At 37.1% G+C, this 21916-nt stretch overlaps 1 protein-coding gene across 2 annotated transcripts in view; it reads right to left on the minus strand.

Moving 5' to 3' along the window:
- Positions 1-616: 616 nt before the first annotated feature.
- Positions 617-21916, minus strand: part of LOC109055588 (zinc finger protein 239-like) — a 309104-nt gene continuing 287804 nt past the window's right edge. Inside the window, exons 2-3 of one of the 2 annotated variants that reach the window (XM_042754788.1) lie at positions 15208-15395; positions 617-1701 (exon numbers count right to left, since the gene is read on the minus strand). In XM_042754788.1, the coding sequence (XP_042610722.1) occupies positions 746-1701; positions 15208-15256 (1005 nt within the window). In that variant the 5' untranslated portion in view covers positions 15257-15395 and the 3' untranslated portion in view covers positions 617-745. Of the gene's footprint in view, positions 1702-15207; positions 16253-21916 lie in introns of those variants that run through there. The other variant, XM_042754787.1, reaches the window with a different exon arrangement.

Genomic DNA, 21916 nt, shown 5'->3' on the forward strand with positions numbered 1-21916 from the left:
GAATGTTTACAAACATTGAAGGGGTCTATACTATCGGTATTAGGATCTATCTGCCCACTGCTAGAAGTAGCAGAAGAAGAGTTGCTCATGTAGACAAACTCATTCAATCTCAGTCGTGTGGTGTAAAATATAGTTTATTTGGCAAATAACAGCTTTACTGAGAAATTTTAAAGCGCAAAAATCAATTATAAAACTTCATGCCTTTTAGACCTTTTACAAGGCTTTTATTTTTTCCTGATTCAAATACAATCAGCAGACAATAAAAGATGTTGATAAAATATAAAAAGTAAAGATAGCAATGTATTAATAAAAGGGTAACAGTTAATCAATAATTACATTTAATCAGCAAATACGGAAATTAGCAAAGTAAAAGTGAAAACTAATGAGATGGACCTCTCTCCTACCTACTTAAAAGAAGGAATGGCTATCTGTAAAGTTTTAATGATATTACTATTCTTACAATAATGCTTATGAAATATACTGAACATAATATGAAACAGTTGAACATAATATAAGACTCAAAAGAACTTCATCTTTGAGCTGATTTGAATCTCACAGTTGAATCTGCTGGTTTTGAAGATGAAGATGAACTTTATTCACTTTGGAAACCTTGAGATAATGTTTCTTTTTCTTGTCACTTGTAATGACAGATTCATCCAGATTATATTTTATTGCTTGATGAATTATTGTGTCACATTTGGTGAGGACACTCATCAGACCTGAAAGTGCTGGATCTGAAGATGATCTACTTACTGTGATATCTTTTTGTATGTGTGCGTAGAGCAGAAGATTGGTTGAAACACTTCCCACATGCAGTGCAGTGATACGGTTTCTCTCCAGTGTGGATCCTCTCATGTGTTTTCAGATGTCCTGTATGAATGAATCTCTTGTCACAGTGTGAACACATATAAGGTTTATCTCCAGTATGAATCCTCTCATGTGTTTTCAGATGTGCTGACTGATTGAAGCTCTTGTTGCAGTGTGAACACATATAAGGTTTTACTCTAGTGTGAATCCTCTCATGTGTTTTCAGATGCGGTAACTGATTGAATCTCTTGTCACAGTGTGAACACTTGTAAGGTTTCTCTCCAGTGTGTATCCTCCGGTGCAGTTTTAAACTGCTTGCTGAAATAAAAGTCTTTTCACACTCAAAGCACATGTACTGTCTCACACCAGTATGTATTTTCTGGTGCATTTTCAAACTTTGTAGTAATGAAAAACTCTTTCCACACAAATGACATGAATGTGGCTTCTCCTCTGTATGAACTGTCAGGTGTGTTGTCAGGTTTGAAGCCCATAAAAACGTTTTGCCACATTGATCACATGCATACAGTTTCTCTCCAGTGTGGATGATCATGTGTTTCTTAAGGTTTGCTGATTGTGAGAAACTCTTCCCGCACTGATCACATGCATACAGTTTCTCTTTAGTGTGGATGTTCATGTGTACCTTAAGGTTTGATGATTTTGAGAAACTCTTCCCACACTGATCACAAGTAAACGGTTTCTCTCCAGTATGAACTCTCATGTGAACATCAAGATGAAGTTTGCATGTGAATCTCTTTCCACACTGAGTGCAGGTGAAAAATTTCATGGCCCTTCTTTTCTTTAAATTGTTCTGTTTGGGTTTTTCTCCACTTTTGACATTTTTTGTCTCCTCAACTTCACTCAATTCCTCTTTCTCCCCATTGTCTTCAATCAACTCTGAAATAAAAGTAAAACAGTGAATTTTCAGTAACTTGTTAAAAAACCACACAAAAGTAAAGGGGCATAAGAAATTGAAAGGACATAAAAACGAACAGCAGAAAGTAGACAATTGCATCACAAAATTGTAATTATTTTGATGCAATTTCATAAATTATACTTCCTTGAAAGAACAATAAGCATTGTCCTTTGGTACTTTTAATATAAAACAGTTTAGATTTCAATTTCTGTCCATTGTATGGCAGTATTCAAATAATAAATGTCGTTTTGGTGCTGTTTAATCTGGAGTGACAGATCAATAGACAGCGCATAGCGCACATGAACTGATCATTTCCTCCACATTAATACCAGTGTCAGCACAAAATAAACATGACTAAATATCCGAAGGTAAATTAAAAGAAAGAGTACAACTTAACAATCCGTATCCTGTCTCATGTAATTGCTCAATCAGCAAAGACGTCTATATAAAGTCTTGTAAACAATGTCACGTAACGTCACATTTACATCAGAAAAAAACATTTGGTGACCAAGAACTCATTAGTCAGCTAGAAAGATAAACTGTAGAGAGGGGCATGTTGCTAAATATTTGCACCATATAACATATTCATTATAATTATAATTATAATTATTTTTACTGTTCTTTAGTGTTTCATTTATGTTTGAATAAATCCAAGTTTTATGAAAGCCACCATTTAAATTTTTATAGGCTATTAAAAAAAAAACACAGAATTGAAGTAGAAATATTATTATGTTATTGTAACTTTATTATTTTAAAAAATTCATTAAGTGTAATTTTAGCAGTTGTGTAGGCTACAAATCGGTCAGTTTTAACCTTCAATATTATAGTAATGTAGCTAGTACCAACTCTCATTTTACAGTAGTGATGGGATTTATGGCTCTTTGAGGGGATCCGGATCTTCGCGATCCGTTCCTTTCAAAGAGCCGTTCAAAAGAACGGCTCTTTTGGCTCTTTTTAAATATTTAGTCAGTTTTAAGAAGCCAGCTTGGGGGATCTCAGTTTATCCTGGAAATAATCACTGGGAGGAATGATGAGGTGAGACTTGTAGTCAAATAATTAAAACTCAGATATCACACACCCAATATCTGAGTTTGAATTATTCTGAAATATTGATTATTACCTCAATTTGTCATGTGTGGACTATATTCCATAGGGTTGCACAAATCCCTCTGCTTAGACAGTGACATCACTATTTTGGATTTACCTTTAGTACACAAAGTGTGTCTGTGTGTGTGTGGTGTGTGTGTGTGGTGTGTGTGTGTGTGTAAAGCTATGTTGACTTATGTTATTCATACAATACCTACTCACAAATAAACATCAAAAACAAAGCCGGCTGCAATGAATTTCTGTGCAAAACAGCTTTTACTACAAACACTTCCACACAAGAACATTATCACACAAGAACATTGTGAAGGATGCGTGCACAACTAATAACTAATATCATCACGCTATAAAGGGTTGGCCTGCGCTGGGTGCGCCCCCTCCCCCTATAGCTGTTCTGTCTCGCGGAGGAGCTCATTTGTGTGCATCTGTGTGAAACACGCATAGGAAAAAAGAACGACAGAAAGAACGGCTCCCCTCCAGCCGCGACTCGGCTCCCATCGTTCATGTTTAATAGCCGTTCAAAAGAATCGGTTCGTTCGCGAACGTCACAACTCTATTTTACAGCATTAGTTGAGATTTTTTTTTTCCTTGAGAAAATTTGGGATGTAGCCTACTGTATATAAATAATCAATATTGAATTGAATCGAATCGCAAGCTTGTGAATAAGAATTGAATCAAACTGTGAAATTCGTGTCAAAACCCAGCCCCTTTTATTACGCATTCTGGGAAACACAACAAATGAATAGGGATAGAAATTATATTTTAATATTACTATGAAATATTATATATTATTATGAAAATCTTGACAAATATTACTCCCATTATTACACTTCTTTTTCATTACATGTTGCCCCAAAAACACATTAATATGCAAATTAGATTTAGTTTATAGATACATTATATATAATAAAAAAAACCCTGTTTATGTCCATTTACACACATTTTGCATAAAGAAAAATGGTATATCAAGTCATTCTGAAAACTAAAACTAAATATGTATTGGTGATAAAAAAAAAAATCAATTGTTTTTGCCTTTGCATTTTCATTCATATCTTTTTATTATTATTATTATTTTTAAAGTGAGACATGATGTCCTCTACCAAAGTCGTAGCATATGTTATGAATGAAATATCTTTTTTTTTTTTAAACAATGTAATGACATGCAAAAAATAATAAAATTTTCCTTAAATGTTTTGACTGGTCTGAAGAGGTTATAGGGACAGTACTAAACATGCTGCCAAAATGTCATTAAAGGGATAGTCAACCCTAAAATTGAATTTCTGTCATTATTTACTCACTTATGTTGTCCCAAATCTGTATTAATTTCTTTCTTGTGTGCTGAACACAAAAAAATATATTTTTGTAGTATGTAAGTAACTGAACAGTTGCTGGTCCCATATTGACTATGCTAGTAGGAAAAAAATAATATGGAAGTCACTGGGGACCAGCAACTGTTTGGTTTTCCACATTCTTCAAAATAACATTTATGTTCAGCAGAAGAAAGAATCTCATTCAAGTTTAAAACAACTTGAGAGTGAATAAATGATGGTACAAAAAATAAAACACTATGACAGAACTGATGACTGAATTTTCTTTTTAGAGTGAACTATTCCTTTAATGTTTATAAAACAACAAAACACAAAAAGAACAATCACTCGTTGCTCTTTACTGAAAAAAAATACAATTGCTTTAATAGGAATCAGTCTATCGTGTTTTATTTTTATATTTGTTTATTCAATTTCTTGAATGCTCCTGCTAAATACACCTATTGTACCTGAAAATAAAGCACTGTTTGATTTATTTGTATAATGGGCCTCATTCATGAAACTTGAGTAATATGAGTAAATTATGAGTAATTTGCGCGTAAAACAGACCTTCCTGAAAACTCTCCTCCGGATTCACTGTTTGTTGCTGTCGTATGCCTCTAGTTTGAGCTCCGTCACGTTATTTCTCTATCGTCTATTTTTTATTGTTGAAATCTATTTTATACACCATCATTTTCGTTTCTATAACGTGTGAATATATTTTCTATCGTATTCTACAACAAAAACAATCAGAGCGCCTTGTTATCACTAGTTTTATTTTGATTTCCCGAGTCTGCTAGTAGGTTATAGCCCATTAGCATCACCAGCGTGGTTGTCGCTAAACCCGCGTGCATCGCTAATACTCTATTCACACACATTACAATTGCTTTACTCACTGTAACTTGCTTTAAATGGCGGATGTTTTGTCTACCTTTGAGTGCAGGTGACGACACGTTCGAGATGCATTCGGTTCATGGAGCAGAGGCAGGCCCAGCTGAGAGAGCGGAGAGCTGCGCTGGAAACCTGCCGGGCTGACGCTCACAAGTCCAGGGTAAGTATACAGCGCGTTGCTAACAGTCCCACCACCTCCACCCCGTGTGTTTCTCTGCACAGGCCCGGTGCACCCAGGACGCGATCTTCCCAGATGTCCTGAGCCCATCCCCAGGGACACCACGGACCCTGGGTGCATCCGCAGCGGAGGACGCGAGCCAGGCCCCGGCGAATGACTTCTCCCCCTCCGGTCTTCGAGATCTCCACACGGAACCGCTTCTCTCCCCTCCGCGAGACGGAACGCGACGCTGTGATCGTCGGGGACTCCATCGTCTGACACGTCCATGCTACGTTAGCCGAAGGTAAAGTGCACACTCACTGTCTCCCTGGTGCTCGTGTTCTCGATGTTTCTGCGCAGATACCCGCGATCCTGAAGGCCGACGAGAGCCCCAGAGCGGTCGTGCTTCAAGCCGGGGTTAACGACACCACGCAGCGGCAGAGGAAACACTGGAGAGGGACTTCAGGCGCCTGATCGAGACGGTTTGCAGCACGACGCCCACGGCGACGATCATCGTGCCAGGACCACTGCCCACGTTATCGATGAGGACACGAAAGGTTCAGTAGACTTTTTGCTCTAAATTAATGGTTATTGTCATGGTGTAAAGAACAGAAACTGCTCTTGTTTAATAATTGGAATCTTTTCTGGGAGCGACCTAGGCTTTTTCGCGCTGATGGCCTGCACCCCAGCAGAGTCGGAGCAGAACTCCTGTCGGACAACATCTCCAGGACTCTACGCTCATTTGACTAGTAAGCCAATTTTCAAATAACTGCTATGATGGCTTTTGTTCTACCCGCTTAAATGTTAGAAGTACTTGCGCTGTCCATCTATTAAGACTGTGTCTGTTCCCCTAATAGTGAAAAAAAAAAAAAACTGATTTAAAAAAAAAACTGATTTTTCTTATCGTGATTAAACCAGAAAAACATAAAATAAATGAACAAACAATTTTTAAAGTTTGGGCCCATAAACATTAGATCACTCACACCCAAAGCAGTTATTGTAAATGAAATGATCACAGATAATAGTTTTGATGTACTCTGCTTGACCGAAACCTGGCTCAAACCAAATGATTATATTGGTCTAAATGAGTCTACTCCACCAAACTACTATTATAAACATGAGCCCCGTCAGACTGGTCGTGGGGGAGGTGTTGCAACAATATGTAGTGATATTCTCAGTGTTACCCAGAAAACAGGATACAGGTTTAAATCATTTGAAATACTTATGCTTAATGTTACAAACTGTCAGATATGCAAAAGAAATCTGTATCTCTTTCTCTGGCTACTGTGTATAGACCACCAGGGCCATATACAGAATTCCTAAAAGAATTTGGAGATTTCCTCTCAGACCTGTTGGTTACCGCTGATAAAGTGCTAATTTTCGGAGATTTTAACATTCATATTGATAATACAAATGATGCATTAGGACTTGCGTTTACAAACTTATTAAACTGTTTTGGAGTAAAGCAAAATGTCACCGGGCCACTCATCGTTTTAATCATACGCTAGATTTAATTATATCGCATGGAATCGATCTTACTGACATAGATATCGTACCTCAAAGTGATGATGTTACTGACCATTTCCTTGTATCGTGCATTTTGCTATTTTGCTATATTGATGATAATAACTATATAGCTTCGCGTTATCGTCCGGGCAGAACTATTGTTCCAGCCACCAAAGACAGATTCGCAAATAACCTGCCTGATTATCTCAACTGCTCTGTGTACCCATAAATACACATGAACTAGACAAAATGACTGGCAACATGGGCACTATCTTCTCTAATACATTAGAAGCTGTTGCCCCCATCAAATTGAAAAAGGTTAGAGAAAAACGTACTGTGCCATGGTACAACAGTAATACCCACTCTCTCAAGAAAGAAACTCGTAGTCTTGAGCGCAAATGGAGAAAAACTAACTTGGAAGTTTTTAGAATTTCGTGGAAAAACAGTATGTCCAGCTATAGACAGGCTCTAAAAACTGCCAGGGTTGAGCATATCCACAAACTCATAGAAAATAACCAAAACAATCCAAGGTTTTTATTTAGCACAGTGGCTAGATTAACAAATAACCAGACGCCACCCGATCTAAATATTCCCTCACAGTTAAATAGTAATGACTTTATGAATTTCTTCACTGATAAAATAGATAACATCAGAAATACAATAACATATGTAGATTCCACAGCATCTAATACTTTAGTTTTATCCACTGCACCCAAAGATAAACTGCAGTGCTTTACAACTATAGGACAGGAAGAGCTAAATAAACTTATCACTGCATCTAAACCAACAACATGTTTATTAGATCCTGTACCCACTAAATTACTGAAAGAGTTGTTACCTGTAGCAGAAAAACCGCTTCTCAATATTATTAACTCGTCGTTATCTTTAGGTCACGTCCCAAAACCATTCAAGCTCATTGCTAGTTTTACTTGATCTTAGTGCTGTGTTCAACACCGTAGATCACAACATACTCATAGATCGATTACAACACTATACAGGTAAGTAAGGGCAGGCTTTAAGATGGTTTAGATCCTACCTGTCCGATGGCTACTACTTTGTTTATTTAAATGGGGAGTCATCTCATTTATCACCAGTAAAATATGGAGTGCCACAAGGATCTGTCCTAGGTCCTCTGCTATTTTCAATATACATGTTGCCCCTTGGTAATATCATTAGAAAATATGGGATTAGTTTCCACTGTTATGCTGATGACACTCAACTATATATCTCAACAAGACCAGGTGAAACTTCAAAACTATCTAAGCTAACAGAGTGTGTTAAAAATGTAAAAGATTGGATGACCAATAATTTTCTCCTATTAAATTCAGATAAGACAGAGATATTACTTATTGGACCAGAAAACATTACACAGAATCTCGTAGATTACAATTTGCAATTAGACGGATGTACTGTTACTTTCTCTACTGTCAAAAATCTGGGTGTTATATTAGACAGTAACTTGTCTTTTGAAAATCATATTTCCCCATGTTACAAAAAACAGCATTCTTCCATCTTAGAAACATTGCCAAGCTACGAAACATGTTACCTGTTCCTGATGCAGAAAAGCTAGTTCATGCATTCATGACCTCTAGACTGGACTATTGTAATGCACTTCTAGGTGGTTGTCCTGCATCCTCAATAAACAAGCTACAGGTAGTCCAAAATGCAGCGGCTAGAGTCCTTACCAGGTCAAGAAATTATGATCATATTACCCCAATTTTACAGTCTCTGCACTGGCTACCTATTAATTTCCGTATCAGTTACAAAATATTAATTACTTACTTATAAGTCCCTTAATGGCTTAGCTCCTGCATACCTAACTAGTCCTTATACCACGCTACAATCCATCACGCTCCCTAAGGTCACAAAATGCTGGACTTTTGGTAGTACCGAGAATAGCAAAGTCCACCAAAGGCAGTAGAGCTTTTTTCGCATTTGGCTCCCAAACTCTGGAATAGCCTTCCTGATAATGTTCGGGGTTCAGACACACTTTCTCTGTTTAAATCTAGATTAAAAACACACCTCTTTGGCCAAGCATTCAAATAATGCATCTCATAATTTTTGACTGCAGTTATATCTGATCAAATGCACATTATTATTCTTTAAACTTGAGTTAAACTAATTAATTTTACTTGGCTGGAACAGCAGCTACGCTAATTATGTCTCTATTTTTTGTTTTCTCTGTTTTGCCACGGGATGTAACTAGGATTTACACAAGCTCTCAGTCTGGATCCAGAACACCTGAGAAGAGATGATGCAAACCCCCTCAGAGGACCTCAGATGATGCTAACCCAGAGACAACATACAGAACTACTACATTTTGCTATAAGTTTGATTTGCATAATTGCTATTAATAGTGTTAATCCTCTGTTTTTTTACGTCTTTTATTGATTTTTCTGAACATTTCTGCCGTATACACATAGACTGACAGTCACCACTGATAAGCTACTACTAAATATTGTAGAAACTTAATTTTCTGTAAAGTTGCTTTGCAATGATCTGTATCGTAAAAATTCACAAATGCTTTGTAAACGTTCAATTTGTTAGTTTAACGTGTATGTTAATGAATTGCAATCATTTGTAAATAGGGCACTCGTGCACGCTCATTCACAATTGGCATAATCCCCACCTATAAATTACAGCTACGCAAATTTCGTGTCCAGGAACACAGTGAATATGTTCTGGTCTATTTATCAGGTTGGGCTCCAGTACTTATTGCATAAATGCAAAAAAAAAATACTAGTAGGCCATATGCCTTACAATAAATATTCAATAACGTGTGTCCACCAAAGAGTTTTCAGCCAGGTGAAAAAAAATGTCAGACTCTCCTCTTAAAACGACCAACTGGTGGCGCTTGAAAACGCTTTGGTGGCACAGTGTTTTTTTCAGCTGATATGCTTTAGTTGCTATGCTTTTGAATATCCACAGCGCAAACGCATTAGCCTACTAGTATCTCATTTTTACAGATTTCACTAAATATAAAAAGCAGTAGGCTAACCAGTAATATTGACTTCTTTGTAGTAGGCAGACATTGTACAAGTAGGATGGTTGGTCGCTATTTGTCCCACCCATCCTCTATTTGTGGCTGGGTAAATAGTGACAGACGAGTGCTGCGTTTTACAGTTATCAACTCAGCTGCAAAATAAATAAATAAATAAATAAATAAAGGAAAAAAATCCAAAAAGAGGGCAAGGGCAAATTACCTTTTAATTATTATGGCAGGGCATCAAAATTCAGTCCCATCAGTTTGCCAAAAAGAACACAGAATGATTTACACACCATTTACACATGGTAGGGAGCAGGTCTACATTTCTTTCGTACCTACTTACATTTTGAAAATACAAACATTTTCATGAATTTGAAAGTTTACGTTAGAATGGCTTTACGAATGATTTACATAAAAAATTTGTTCTGCTCGTGTTTCATGAATGAGGCCCATTATGTGTTTCCGTAATGTGTATCTTTGTTCTTATTTTCTAATAATGAAAAAAAAATATGTCATCTTCGCCCACTTTGGCTAAATATCTACCATTCTTTTTTATATTTTGTTACCCTGAAAGGCTTTGTTTTTAAAATAGGGAAAATAGTTTGGCTGTAATGCTCAGACTACTTGCAAAATAGTTAAACCAACATGACAAAGAATCGTGATAAAATCGTGATATTTTAGAAGAAGAAAAAAAAAATTGTGATAGGATATTTTTGCCATTTTACCCCCACCCCTACATGAGGGTAGGTAATTAATGACAGAATTTTTCATTTTTGGGTGAACTATCCCTTTGAGCTAAACAATACGAAAAATAACTCAATGTGATACTTGTGAGTTGGTTTTATACATGCACGCTTTGGATGTGCGCGAGTGCACAGAAAAGCACCTCTGGAGTGCGCGAGTTTCAAGTGGCTTACAAATACTTGAAAATACTTGTGAAGATGCAACAATGACTTGATTAGGCAACTGTCCCGAAATGTGAGCAAAAATCTTGTATCGCAGCGTGCAGCAGCTCTTGTAGTGCAGACGAGATGTGCTGATGTGAAGCCACTTTGAGAGAGTGAAAGAGAGAATAGACGTGGTACAGCTGAATCACTCCCGCCGTTTGATTTAATCTAAGGGTGCTTTCACATCTCTAGTTCGGTACATTTGGTCCGAACCAAGGGCAAACAATTATACATTGTAGCATTTTTCAGCTTTTTTGGTTCCTTTTCACACCACACTTATTGCTTTGGTCCGAACCAGTTGAAACGAACCAAAATGCAGTCACATGACAACATCCACATCACTCATTGGCCATGACGTATTTCCTAAACTGCTTTTCGATTGGTCAGAATTTACGTGCGGGAAAATTCCAACATAAGAGGAAAAGCCAGAAAACAACACGGAGACAACACAACTGTGGAGAGACGACTGCGCAGGCTGGTTTTGTCCCTGGCCATAATCTATTACATTGTTTGTATACACGACAATATGCAAACAATACATTTCTATAATGAAGCACGGATGCGGCTTGAAAACAACGTTCTAATGCACTGCAAACGGCGAGCGGGCATCGCTCGTAACTTCAAGCGGAGGTGTGCATTAATACACGAGCTGCCATGCTAAAGTGCAAACTGTCAAACAAACAGTTCCTCATCCCATAATGCACAGCGCAGCTGACTACGGCAGCTGGTTTAGTCCAAAAATGATCAGTACTTTTTGCAGTTGGGTCTGTTCGAGGTCGGATCACGTTCTCACCACAAACGAACCGCTCCAGAGTTCGCTTGAAAGCGTACAGAGACCACCTCTTCAAGCAGGTCTCGGTGCGCTTGTTTGGTCCGCCTTTGGTGCGCACGCCGAGTGCGATTGCTGCTTTCACACCTGCCCAAAACGAACCGCACCAAAGGGGGAAACGAACTCTGGTACGATTCAACCCGAACTAAATGAGGCAGGTGTGAAAGCACCCTTATAGTTTGTGTGGATTTTAGTCATATAATTTACGTGCTATATTGAATAAATGTGGGCTGGAATTTCCCTCAGTATAAACTTGAAAGCTGCGGGAATGAGTAAAACTATGCCATATACACACAACCACCCAAATACCCTGATATTAAATAGCCTTTAACTCTAATATAGAGAGATTTGTGAAAAAAATTTCCTTTTCCAAAAGTTTTCCAGGCCTGGCAATTGCGGTTTTAAAATTTCATGGCTTCTCAAGGTTTTTCATGACCGTACAAACCCTAATAAAAGTAACTGATGCATGCTGTAAATCACTTAAAGTGTTAGTTCAGCCAAAAGATTTTTCAATAAACTTCATCATTATCACTTCATCTCCTGCTTCTGCTCTTCTCTGGCTTTGCTCAGTCAACTTCTTGGTTAATAGAAGACTGTTAATACAATTTTGAGCACCAGACAAGACTTGATGTTAATGGGTTTTAGGTATAGATGACCCTGCTGACTATTTGTTCAAATACCAGACAAAATGTATATTTTCTGAGAGGATCTGGCATCCGGGACTGGATATTATCTGGCATGGAGACTCGATCTAACATACATTTTGTTGAAAAAAAAAAAAAAACAGGCACCTAGTTCATAGGAAGTATCTCTTATTATTTGATGAAATTATTTAAGATTTTTTTTTCTGTTACAACAAACCAAAATATAAAACTGTGTGAAGTTTTATAACTGTCAGTAGTGCTGTGCAATTATTCGAAATTCAGTTTCGATTTCGGCCTCCAACGATTATGAAAATACAGTAATCAAGATAAAATTATTATTGCGCCCCATTCTGCCCCCTTTCCAGTGGTGCTCTTTCGTTCCTCCATCAAAGATCAATTTCACATGCAAATCAGTAAAATCATGTAACGAGACTTTTGTTAAATTTGACGTGCTTGATTTATTTAAGTTGATTAGATTTATTCATGTTTTTAAAAGTGTGAAAGAGAACCTGCACTTCCTTAGGAGGATTTCTGTGATGCGCTCAGAGACGGAACACATCACGGACATGTAAAATCATCTTTTAGCTCCTAAACAGTCAAATACATGCAAAAATGTGTAAAAATGCTGCGCTTATGATTATTCACGTAAACGATAATCAGTTACGTAATAAATGAACGTAAAGAGTTGAGAAATAAAATACATGTGTAACAGTAAATTGGATCCGTGGGCTCTTAAAGTGACAGCGGGCTATATTCCTGCTGCTGACTGTGTGCTTTATATTAATCAATGGTGTCAAAAGTATTCACATTCATTACTCAAGTAGAAGTATAGATACTAGGGTTTAAAAAGACTTTTGTCGAAGTTGAAGTATCAACTCACAGCTTTTTACTCAAGTAAAAGTGTAAAAGTACTGGTTTCAGAACTACTTAAAGTATAAAAGTAAAAGTAATGTAAGGGGAAAAAAAAAATGCATTAAGAACAAAAGCTTAGGTCGCGCCACTACCCCACCCTCCTCAAAAAAAACAATTTTTCTAAAAATTTGGGATGCACTAGGCTACCTGTTTCAGCCGCATATATGCCCATTGAAAATGAACGCACTTTAGTACAATGCAAATACATTAAAGAACTAGAGATATGATGACTAGTTGCCTATAAGTATTGTAATGGGGCAAAAAGTCAAACTTCAGAGGCATGTCATCCATAACCTTTAATGGAATGAAAATGTACATCCAACGCTTAGCTGCAGGAATCTGCGAGGGCAATGGACAAGAAAATTGTGTGTACCCAGGGCAGGCTTAGTAACAATTACCCTTGTATGGTTGTCTATATACAATAAACATTAGTGCTGTCAAAATGAATGATTAATCCAAGTGATTAATCAAAAAAAAAAAATGAAAAATAACTCATAATCCTGATACCTCCTTGACTGATACCTTCCTGTATTCGCTATATACGTCTGCTATAGGGCTGTCAAAATGGCTGAAAAACTAAATTCGAGTTTTTTACTTATGTATTATCAAAATTCGAATTACATTCAAATTTAAAATGCATAATTTCAGTTAGGGTGAAGAGGAGCTTTTGGTTTTCTCCTGAGGTCACAAGAAGGGCGCAATCGAGCAAAATATTACTAATGTACGTTTATTCAAGCATTAGAATACATGACTGTTAAGTGAATAATATTTTAAATAATGTTTATAAACCAATTATAATTAAGTTGCTTAAACAACTATAAACAAAACAGCATCATGTATGCATGCATAGTTTAATACAAAACGCGGAAAGCCAATCACACAATACATTTTTTATTTAAAAACATGAGAGGCAGTGGGATGGGGGAAAAAAAAACCCACCATAAATTCTCGAGATATGTTTTTAAAAAGGTCAACGAGGGGATAACGAGTTACAAAGTTGTTATAGCCTACTTATCACAACATTGTCAATTGCGTTGTCAATCGCAAACCCTAATTTATTCAAACGTCGCTCGCTACCGAACTACTTACAGTAGCTTAATTATCGGAGGAAGAAGAGAAAAGCACCCATTTGATAAATCAGCCAGTAGTAAGAAATAATATATTTTAGGAAATATATTTTTTGATAAAACGAACCCAACACTGGCTATGTCCTTGCTGGAGTGTGATGTGATTTGTGTCATGTGCATGTGCGATGGATCGTGTACAAACCAACAGGGTGTCGGAATGGTTCTCATCCAACCACAATCAAATTCACTTCATCCGGGATGGCGCGATTTATCTTGATAGGTTTTTATTTTTTTACTTTTTTTTTTTGAATGAAAACAAATCGAAATGAAATAGGAGTAACGAGGCTATTTTTAAAATGTAAGGAGTAGAAAGTACAGATAATTGCGTGAAAATGTAAGGAGTAGAAGTAAAAAGTCGGCTGAAAAATAATTACTCCAGTAAAGTATAGATACCCAAAATTTCTACTTAAGTAAGGTAACGAAGTATTTGTACTTCGTTACTTGACACCTCTGATATTAATCAAACAACAAAAGACAAATTCAAAATCACTCACTGCTCTTGACTGAAGGACTTTTGTAGAAACTGTTATTTTTACATTTGATTATTCATTTGTGTAGTAGGCTGTTAACTGAATACTTCAGACTTGCATTAGCCTTAAACACAACAAAAAAAATTAGACTCACATTAAAAAAAAGAAACAAACTGCTTTTTTAAAAAGTTTTATTTGTATATTTTTATTCTATTGTATTCTTTTGCTTTTTTATTACTGGCTTTGTATTCCTTTGCCTTTTTTATTACTTGCAGTGTAATTATTTTCAATAACTTTGAGGTTTTTTTTTTACTAATATTAGTTACTCGAGTATGCCGCTGTGGTATTGAGAACTGTTACATTTCGCTGGTCTCTAAAATCTAGATGTCATAGCAACCTTATTTACAGAAAACATTTATTTGATACACATCTCTATCTTTAAATTAATTTTTCATATAAAGTGGTGGTCATATGGCCCATTAATAATCATTTAAATAATCGTGAATACAATATTGACCAAAAAAAAAATCATGATTATGATTTTTGTCATAATCGAGCTGTCAGCATTACTGTCAGCATTACTAATGAAAAATGAAGAATAAACACCAACCTGTTTGTTCTTCAGTGCGTTTGATTTTGCAGGGCTCTGGATCTCTCATCTTCTCTCTGTCCTCTTTAATAAACTCAGTCTTTGCAGATTTCAGCTCTTCCTGGTGATTTGATGCTCTGACAAGAATATTCCAGCATTTATTGCTGAATGTGTGATTGTTTGGGAGGAGCTTCACTGAACATGCATTTCTGTGTAGAAGAAGCAGATTTGCCAAAATCAACAATAAATCAGAGGCATAGAGTGTTGTCTCTTTGTGGATCATTACATAACTATATTATATTACTATGTTTAACATCACAACTTATGTGACTAACAGCAACATCATGCTTAAGGGACAATCTGACAGTTTTACCAATTGCATTAAAAGGTGAAATCTGTCTAAGAATTAGCCTTCATAACTTTTAATATATAAAAATAATTTAAAAACTCACACGTTTGTAGTAGGTTCCTAGTGACAAGAATGACTTACTACAGGTGATACTATAAAAATGTATTATAATTCACCTAAATATTTTCTTATTCTGAAGTTTGTAGTACATTCTAGTGTCCAGTCTGACTTAATGCAGACGACACTTTGCCAGTACCTCTATGTGCACAGTACCTAAGTGCAATGTTAAAACACAATCATCCCCGTTCCAAAGAAACCCAAGATCACAGGACATAATGACTACAGACCTGTGGCATTAACGTCTGTCATCAGGAAATCATTCGAAAAACTGATTCTGGCTTGTCTGAAGGACATCACTGGACCCCCTGCAGTTTGCTTACCGAGCAAACAGGTCCATGGATGATGCAGTCAACATGGGACTGCACTTCATTGTGCAACATCTGGACAAAACAGGGACTTGTGAGGATCCTGTTTGTGGACTTTAGTTTGGCTTTCAACACCATCATCCCAACAGCCCTCCAGATCAAACTGACCCAGCTCTCTGTTCCTAGCTCTAGCAGTCAGTGGATCACCAGTTTTCTGACATATAGGCCACAGCTAGTGAGACTGGGGAAATTCATGTCAAACAGCCACTCCACCAACACTGGTGCCCCTCAGGGCTGCGTTCTCTCCCCACTGCTCTTCTCCCTGTACACAAATGACTGCACCACTAAAGACCCCTCTGTCAAGCTCCTGAAGTTTGCAGACGACACTACAGTCATCTGTCTCATCCAGGATGGAGACGAGTCTGCTTACAGACAAGATGTTGAGCAGCTGGCTGTCTGGTGCAGTCTTAACATCCTGGAGCTGAACACGCTCAAAACAGTGGAGATGATAACGGACTTCAGGAGGAACCCCCCTGCTCTCCCCCCACTCACCATCATAGACAGAACTGTGGCTGCAGTCATTCAGGTTCGTGGGCACCACCATCTCTCAGGACCTGAAAGGCCCCGATATACTTCAAATGAAATCGAAGAATGAACTGATATGACGTCATTTTGAAACAGCTGACCAAAGCAAACTTTCTGGGGGAGTTTGTTTTGGCTCCTAAACACTTTTGAGCTTCCATTGGTCCGTGGCGATTACGCAATCAGTGGTTGAGTTTTGAAACTCCACCTTCTTTGATGTGCGGTCAGGCAAGAGAACAACATCTCCTAGTCACTAGCAACATGAATACACTGGAGTGTCGAATAGCTGAGCTGGCACAAATATACCCACATCTATACGATCACTCGTGGACAGACTTTAAAGATTCAGAGAAAGCATTTAATTCCTAGTAAGAAAGTGTAACGAAGCTTGGTGTCCATGACCCAGAGTTATGCAAAAAGCGACACAGAGAAACATCAGAGACAAGAGTAAAGATATAAGGTAGCAAGTACCAAATACATGTGTTTCAAATAAATGTTACACCATACTGCTGCTGCTGTTGTTGTTCTTTTAATAAGCGAATTTAAAGGGTATACAATAAAATGAAATGCCAAACAAACATACAATAAAAAACCTTGTTTTTTATCAAAAGTAAACCATGACACCACATAAAATATAAAAAGGTGTAACAATTTATCCAGTTTAATAAAATAAACGAACACTAATAAAATAAAGTAACAAACTTACTCCAATATTTTTTCCACATAATGCTAAAGTTTTCAGACCATGAGAAATTCACACTTCACATAAAAGACTGATTATGGAAATAGAATGGTTCTTTTGTATTGCAAACATGATACTCAACTCTGAACTGCTGCTAATCATTATTCTTTTGTCTAAAATATACTGACCATTGGTGCCCTCTCACACCTAGATTGCCTACACTTCTTCAGTTTCATTGTTGTTTTGTTTAGGTGAGTGTCGCGACACATGTTAACATTAATCTACACCCTGCCTCCTGCAGCGTGGGGGTGTTGGAAAGTTGGCAAACAGTATACCGTCTATCAGCCTTTTCAAACTTCTTTTTACCCCAAAAAGAAGAATGGAAACGAACTTCGTCTGAAGTATACTGAGCCTGAAGTGGGACACTCACATCGACTCCATTGTTAAAAAGGCCCAGCAGAGGTTGTACTTCCCCAGCTGAGGAAGTTCAACCTGCCACAGGAGCTGCTAAAACAGTTCTACTCAGCCGTCACCGAGTATGTCCCGTGCACAACAATAACAGTCTGTGGTGGTTTTGGTTCAGCTACAAAATCAGACATCAGAAGACTATAGAGAAACGGTTCGGACTGCTGAGATGGATTATTTGTGCTCCCCGCCCACCCTTCAAGAAGTGTATACATCCAGAGTGAGGAAAAGGGCTCAGAAAATCACTCTGGATCCCTCACATCCAAGTTTTCTCCTTTTTGAACTTTTGCCATCTGGCCGGGTGCTTCAGAGCCGCAAATGCCAGGCACAAGAACATTTTTCTTCCCCCAGGCAATCTACCTCATGAAACAGTTAAATGTTCTCCACATAATGCAATAAAAATGTGCAATAACCTTCTATTTATTTGTTACCACCTCCATCCTAGTACATCCCTGCATCTCATTCTATTCTATCATCTATAGCACAACTGTTCATACAATGTATTTTTTTTTATATTTGTCTATTTATATTTACATATGTGTATTTTTTTGTTGTTGTTGGCTCTGTGTTACTGGAAGATTATGTCACTAAAACAAATCCTTGTAAGTGCAAGCATTCTTGGCAATAAAATCTTTTCTGATTCTCAACTACCTCTCTTGATACAAGTAGCCTATATTACTCAGATTAATAATAATAAAACCTGTAATTCACCAAAAAAAAAAAAATCAGGTTGAATGAATTATTGGACAGTTCAAATTTAAATTTTGCTGAAGGTCACTTAAACAACAATTGCGATTATCCAGAGCGAATATCGAAATTAAAAACTAACTTTATCACGTTATAAAATCATAACATATTTGATCAGCCCAAACATACATTTCAAAAGATAACAGTAAATAAATCCGCGCAGCAAAACTTGATATACGGTTCTCTCCCGCGTTGCATTATTAGCAACATTTTCACACTCCAAACATCGAAACAACGTTCACACGAGCATACAAAAACACAATCGCTCTGATCTAAATGAAATTAATGATGAAAACCGATGAAAACAAGGCATTGTCTAAATGAGGTTTACAAACTAACGGGACTTTCCTCATTTGTGAAACTATTTGTCCTGAACAACTCCGTATTCAACTCATCTTTTATAAACGGAGGAACATTAGACACAATATGGATTGTTTTGCCGGTCTTGAACGAAGTCCATTACTGAAAAGTCTCCTTTCTGCACTGAACATGTTATATCTAAAATTAATGAGAGAAGCTGAAATTTACCTCAAATTCCTGTTACCCTAAAATTTAATTACGCAAAATAAAATATGCATGACACCAAAAAGCAAGTAATAGAGAAGAAAAAGAGGGCTCACACTCCCCGTAGATAAACTCTTCGCCCGCTTACTCTCCGCATGCGCACACCGAGTGAGCCTCACGAGCGCTGCAGACGACACATTTGGCTACGCACCGACGCATAATGGCGGCCGAAGCGTAACGATGCGTAGCCTTGGGGACGCGTATGCGTACAGATGCGTTGACTATGAAACGGCCCTTAATCCGTCTCGATCGCCCCCCAAGTAGCTGGACTCAGAACCCCGCGCCCTCCATGCAATCTAATGGGACGTGAGACAAACTAAATAACTTATTTTACACTTCAAATATTTTTTTTACGATGGAAAGATGGGGGTTTGACATTGTATGTAGTTTTCACGCTAACTATAAGTTCAATGAATAGTTTAAAGAAATAGTTGCAATATTATTGGCTCTTCAGTGGGTTTTTGAATAAATGATGATCAACTGAAGTGGTCATATGTTAAGACTCTTTTTGCAGCATTATCAAGTTGTAAAGAGTGTTACATCTTTCGACAAGACAAGACATTTTAGAATCAGAATCAAAAAATGCTTTATTGCCATGTGTGCTTGCACATAAAACAAGGAAATTGGTTTTAGCTTCATAAGTTTCCAGTTCAACCACACACACAGGACAATAAAAATGATGATGAGAATAAATAAAAATAACACATATGTAAATTAATAAAAAGAATGAAAAATTGAAAAAGAAATTGAAAAATAAATTCAGTTGTATGTACAGTTGTGCTGTAGATGTATAGTATAGGAATGGATATAGGTGGAGATACAGGGATGTAACAGGATGTAGGTGGTAATAAATAAATATAAGATTATTGCACACCATTTTTATTGCATTAAGGGGGGAACATTTAACTGTTCCATGAGGTAGATTGCCGTGTGGGAAAGCATAACGTTTCTGTGCCATGGCTGTCTGGTTTTTGATGACTCTGTAGCGCCGGTCAGTTGCAAAAGTTTTCAAAAGGGGGATAACTTGGATGTGAGCGAAATCCAGGAGTGATTTTCCTGAGCCCTTTTCCTCACTCTGGATGTATACAGTTCTTGAAGGGGGTGAGCAGGGGGGCACCAATAATCCTTTCAGCAATCCGAACCATTCTCTATAGTCTTCTGATGTCTGATTTTAGTAGATGAAACTTTACAAAGATTGTTGTCACAATTACAAACAAACACAGTCATCTCTTTTGTGGAGCTACATGCCACATATAGGAACAGTAAAAATGAAGTGGTGGATCATATAGCGAAAAAAAAAACAACAACAACAAAAACAATCTAGGACATAGACAGACTATCCTTTCTGGATTACTGATAATGTATATGTTATGACATGGGATTTATGATCTATGAATTGGATAGTGAATTATTATCTTGCTTACGCTGCTTAAATAAATTGTTATACTTGATTTCTTCTACATAGTCCTTGTGTATGTTAACTCTAGTATATTATTGTAAGTCTATAAAACCTGCAAATCAGTGACGCCGGATGGTCAGTATAATGGCTCTAAAACTGTTTTAGAGCTCCGGCTAACACATTGACAGTGTTTATATATACTTAGAGGCTAATAGTTTTTTCGGTTAGGACAACATGTGATGTTGCTCCCGTTCAACCTAAAGTCAGGTCAGCCTCAAACCTCTGATTATTGTAAAATTAGTCCTAACTAAGTGTATGTGAGAAATCACCGCATGATTATATAAAGTTACCATTAGAGGGAGTTAAGTTGGTCAACTTGGTTCTTATAGTAATGGTCCATGGACCTCTGGTTCGATAGTCTTACTTTAAGTGTATACAGATTATGGGGACTAATTAGTAATTTCTAGACATATATTAGTTATATTCTGTTAGTGTGCCTTCTAGATTAGAAAAAGTTAGTCGCACAAACATCTGTTTAATGACCAAGAATGACGAGTTTGTGGGTAAGAGATTTGTACATCAAACTGATATAATACTCAAAAGTGTTATTTTTAAACAACTGAATGAATGAGTATAACAGAGTAAAGGCTAAAATCGAACCCAAAAACAAGTATTATACCGAAATTATTCAACAATTTGATTCCATTCATCTCTTAAAACTGTTTTCATTTTGGAGTCGAATTAAAGTTAACGGAAATATATTTTCAAATCTAATATGTATGTGTAAAAGGGAAAAGACTTCTACCGTGACCTTTGGCTGCCGTATGTTCGGACTGAGTGGTGAGAGGACCTTACAGTGGCAAAGTAAATGGGATGGTGAAGAATATAGGATGACATTTGTGGATAATGATATCAAAAAATAATAGTTGGAAAATGAGAGGATAATTTCTGGGAATAGAAAGGAAGACAGCATAATATCATCATCGAGCGAGGCAAACAATTGTCAAGTCAGGGTCACCTTTACTTCTATAATGCTTTAATACAATACAGATTGTGTCAAAGCAGCTTTACAGAGTTAAAAACAGCAAAAAGGTGTTCTGATAATATGCAAAGAGTACAAAGAGAACGGTCAGTTTTCCAGTTAAAGTTAGTTCATCATTAATTCACTGACTGATATCATCGCCCAGAACTCAGTTCAGTTCAAATAATATCTGTGCAATTAAGTTGACAATCCTGCCAGATATTAAGTGTCCTAACTAAGCAGGACAAAGGAGATCGTGGCAAGGAACCAAAACTCAGTGTGAGACAGAAATTGAGAGAGACCAAAAAAAAACAAAAAAAGTAAGCACTTGTGAAAGAGGCAGGTTCAGTTGGGGGGTCCGTTCTTCTCTGGCCAGAATTTGGATTGTGTGAGGCTGAAAAAACTCACAGATCTTTTTACACAGATGGTCTTAAGAAGAATCACAGTAGGAGCAGCAACAACTGTAAACTCAACAATAATCACAATTACTGCATGA

This window comes from Cyprinus carpio, unplaced genomic scaffold, assembly GCF_018340385.1.
Source record: "Cyprinus carpio isolate SPL01 unplaced genomic scaffold, ASM1834038v1 S000006593, whole genome shotgun sequence".
NCBI lineage: Eukaryota > Metazoa > Chordata > Actinopteri > Cypriniformes > Cyprinidae > Cyprinus > Cyprinus carpio.